General features: G+C 45.7%; 2 protein-coding genes across 2 annotated transcripts; one reads left to right on the forward strand and one right to left on the reverse strand.

Annotated features, from left to right (window-relative positions):
* Positions 1-572: 572 nt before the first annotated feature.
* On the forward strand, positions 573-2,312 carry LOC107480941 (protein MAIN-LIKE 1-like). Its single transcript, XM_016101137.1, has 3 exons — positions 573-644; positions 1,317-2,059; positions 2,177-2,312. The coding sequence occupies exons 1-3, from the start codon at positions 573-575 to the stop codon at positions 2,310-2,312; spliced, it is 951 nt and encodes a 316-aa protein (XP_015956623.1).
* A 528-nt stretch (positions 2,313-2,840) lies between these two features.
* Positions 2,841-3,908, reverse strand: LOC107480940 (uncharacterized). The gene has a single exon (XM_016101136.1). The coding sequence runs from the start codon at positions 3,906-3,908 to the stop codon at positions 2,841-2,843; it is 1,068 nt and encodes a 355-aa protein (XP_015956622.1).
* Positions 3,909-4,390: the final 482 nt, after the last annotated feature.

Here is a 4,390-nt window from a genome sequence, read left to right on the forward strand (position 1 = left end):
GTTAATAACGGCAGAAAAGTAGTTAACTCCTAAACTTTTTGGAAAAGATTATCTTCCTATATGTAAATATTAAATATAGAAAACGGTTAAATAATAAATATACTTTATAAAAACCTTAATAAGCCCAATAATAATGGTGTAACGTAAATACGCCAAACTGAAAATCGTTTCATCAATAAGCCAGACGCCATTTTTATGTAATTCGAACCAGGGTGGTTCGAACTAGAAAGCTGAATAAATCGAACCAGGATGGTTCGAATTAGGGAAGTGGAGATTTCAATGTAATTCGAACCAAGGTGGTTCGAACTCCAATCCCATGTAATTCGAACTAGGCTAGTTCGAACTATGTCCAATTCTGCAACACATGTAATTCGAACCAAGCTGGTTCGAATTACCGTTGGAGCGCTCTTTCATAAATCGAACTAAGGTGGTTCGAATTATGGGTGATTCGGCTATATAAGGAGTTCGAATCACCCTCATTCGAACTATTATTTCTCCCCCCTACCCCACAAAATCTCAGAGAAAACGACCCAGATTCTCTCCGAGGAAGACCTGAACGGAATACTCTGCTCATGGGGGACGATCCGGCACGGTTATATCGCTTGGACGGAGTCGCTCATATAGCCGGGGTCATCAACGAGGAGGTTAGTACGGAAATATTTTTTATTCTAGCGGTATTTGTGCCTTAGTGGTTTTGCATGTGGGTTAGATGGTGGTTTATGTTAGTGGTTTATGTAGGTGGTTTATGTTAGTGGTTTAAGTTAGCGGTTTAAGTTAGTGGTTTATGCTAGTGGTTTAAGTTAGTGGTTTCTGTTGGTGGTTTATGTTAGTGGTTTATGTAAGTGGTTTATGTAGGTGGTTTATGTTAGTGGTTTAAGTTAGCGGTTTAAGTTAGTGGTTTATGCTAGTGGTTTAAGTTAGTGGTTTCTGTTGGTGGTTTATGTTGGTGGTATATGTTAGCGGTTTTTGCGAGTGGGCAATGCAAGCGATTTATGTTAGTGGTTTAGGATAGGTGGTTTTCGTTAGTGGTTTTATGTTGGTGATTTGTTTGACTTTTTTGATGGTAGTTGTTTTACCGTAGCTCTTTTACGTAAACCGGTTTAGTTAAGCTGTTTCTTGTTAGTGGATCTCGTTAGGCTGGTTTATTTTACTGGTTTAGTTGTGCGGTCTATGGATTTGTTTTCCAGTTGGTTATTTTTCATGTAATGTTATGCGGTTTTATTTAGCAGAATGGTATGTTGATGATTTATCGTGCTGCTTATGGTTGTGGTTGGTTTTTAAGCTGGTTCTAACTATGCGATTCATTTTGTGCGCAGCCCCAGCGATGCATTAGGAGCATACGGCGGCAGCAGGGCATGCGACTTGATGACAGATACGTTCCGTACTTGCAGATGGCAGGTCTATACCATCTTGCAAGGCTGAACGACCGATGGTTCCGGCTAGACGAGGCCCTTGTCAGTGCATTCGTAGAGCGATGGCGTCCCGAGACGCACACGTTCCATATGCCGTTCGAAGAGTGCACGATCACACTCCAGGACGTGGCATACCAGCTGGGTTTGCCAGTAGACGGCCGTTACGTGAGCGGGTGCTTGTCAGAGTTCCATATATACATCGAGGGTGGCCGTCCAGCCTGGGTCTGGTTCCAGGAGTTGCTCGGAGTTATACCTCCTCCCAGTCAGGTTCAGAAGTACGCAGTGAACTGCAGCTGGTTTCAGGAGACTTTCGGTGAGTGCCCTGAGGATGCAGATGATGAGACTGTGCGCCGATATGCCCGTGCGTACATCATGATGTTGTTGGGCACGCAGCTGTTTGCGGACAAGTCAGGGAACCGGATTCACATCAGATGGCTTCCGTACGTAGCGAGGCTGGAGGAGCTGGGTACCTACAGCTGGGGTTCTGCCGCACTGGCTTGGTTGTACCGGTGCATGTGCCGAGTGGCAAACAGACATGTCGTCAAGTTAGCGGGCCCACTTCAGCTACTTCAGTCTTGGATCTTTTGGCGCTTTCCTCGGTTTAGGCCTGCAGGTTATGAGGAGTTGAGCTGGCCGTTGGTCTCGAGGTACTATACTAGGCCTTCTCTATTTCAATTTGACATACATAACTGCGTATTCATTAATATTCTGTTGCATAATTTGAACACATATTTCAGTAGATGTAACACATGTGTATGGTGCAGATGGTCAGGTTACAACCCTTTCGGGAGCGAGAAGGGTCCTAGAGTGCAAATGTGGAGGCTCAGGATAGAACGGTTACAGGACAGGGAGGTGAGTATGCTAGTTAACAAGTGTCCTTTTAGAATCAAGCATTTCTAGTTGTGTGCTACAGTTGCCCTGACAAGGGTGAGTTCCTTTTGCAGTTTATTTGGATGCCGTACAGTAGTCCCGACGTACTTCAGGTTGTGCATCCAGAGGTTTTGGAGCCACGGCATATGGCGTTGTGGCGCTCTGTCACCGCGCTGATCTACTTTGCTGTGATAGAGTGGCATCAGATAGATCGTGTTCTGCCGCAGTTTGGTGAGGTACAGTCTGTGGAAGTACGCTTGAGATTCGTCCACCTGTCCTCCAACTCGAACCGGGCTCGTCTTCAGGACCGCAACACTCCCAGGCATCGTCAGCTGGACACCCAACACCCACCTAGGCAGGTCGTTGTAGGACTCATCCCAGTCACCGTATATGAGGGCAATAGATTTCTGCTTCGCCATCCAAACCCTCCGGTAAGTCGGCCTAAAACCAAAGTGCGCTGCCGTGGCGTTCAGGAGCACCTTTATGCTCACGGATGCATCAGCCCTAACCATTGGCATAATGAACGCCGAAATGACATGATAATCCAAACTCCTGTGGTCACTCGAGATGGATGTGGCCAGGCAAGTGTGAGGTCCATTGTATCGTTTGACCTCCCAAATGCCCTTGCGCTTCCGGAGACAGTCGAATCAACCATGTGCACCCATTCCCAAACTCGGAACACTTCCCCACATACCGGCGGTGATCGGACTCCACCACCTTGTATTGTACCCCTCGCCGGATGCTGTAAGTCTTCACACTTAAAAGGGCCTCATTTTTATCCTGGAATTGCTGACCAACCTGGAACTCTGTCAGACCACCAGTCCCTTCCGCATCTCTAGCTCCGAATCCAACAGCGTGCCCTAAAACCCCCTCCTGTCTCATGGCATCCAAGTCCAACGAGGAAAAATGTGGTGGATACTGCTGTGTGCCAGAGCTAGAACCACCTACCGCCAATGCAGGCCCATTCGCTTCAATATCATCAGCGCTGTCATCGTCAATCATATCCGGCTCGACGTCATCCTCCTCTTCATCACCCAAAAAACCTTCTCCAACGCCAACAGGTGCAACTCCCACTAAAGCGTTCGGCAAATTTTCCCTTTCCACTACCTCGTCGCCTTCGGTGCCATTGAGGTCAACAGCAAAAGACGGGGAGGCGACAGGTTGGACCACTGGTTCGTACACACGGACGGAGGAGGAAGCAACAGCAGCCCGGGAACTAGAACTTGCTAGATTCGCTATAGTGTTCGTATTCCGGTTTGAACCGCCAGAGCTGGATACCACATCAACCAGCCGTGCCAACAACTCTGGTGTCCTCACCTCCGGAAACTGCCGCCGACAAAGAAACATTACTTGTAAGTCCACATCGTTATTAATCGTGAAGCAATCATACTTCACGGTATTCTGTAGCACCGTGACTGGAATGCAATAGAAAAACTTCTTCACCCGCTTCGCACCTTCCAGACCGAGCTTCATCAGTACAGCGCTAACAAGGTCATCATAACTCGTCGTAGAAGTTACGATAATACATAGAGGATTCTTATCTGTGAACTTTACTCCGGAACGAGTTTTTCTATTAACAGATCCTCTGTGGTGCACCAAAACCACAAAACTCTCCTCACTATCCATCTTACTCCCTCTAATGAGACTAACTCACGTTTGGAACCATATATATATACAGCTGAGTCTCAAACTAATTCGAACCGGACTGGTTCGAACTATGATTTGTGTAATTCGAACCATCCCGGTTCGAATTACACCAGAACCGTTAAACGTAATTCGAACCAGGGTGGTTCGAACTCTTCTTGCACGTAATTCGAACTGGCCTAGCTCGAATTATTCATTGGAAACCAAACCATGTAATTCGAACCAAACCTAATTCGAACTCACCTGGTTCGATTTACTAACAATTAGAGTTCGAACCAATCTGGTTCGAATTATATAAAAATACGATCTGGCTTATTGCTGAAACGATTTTTGCTTTGGCTTATTTACGTAATTTTTGGAGTCAGTTGGCTTATTATGATTTTTTGCCCTTTATTTTATTAATAAATAATAGATATACAATAGATACATAGTAAATATTATGGTGTATTTAATATTATGCTTAA

Source organism: Arachis duranensis, chromosome 3, assembly GCF_000817695.3.
Source record: "Arachis duranensis cultivar V14167 chromosome 3, aradu.V14167.gnm2.J7QH, whole genome shotgun sequence".
NCBI classification, from domain to species: Eukaryota; Viridiplantae; Streptophyta; class Magnoliopsida; order Fabales; family Fabaceae; genus Arachis; species Arachis duranensis.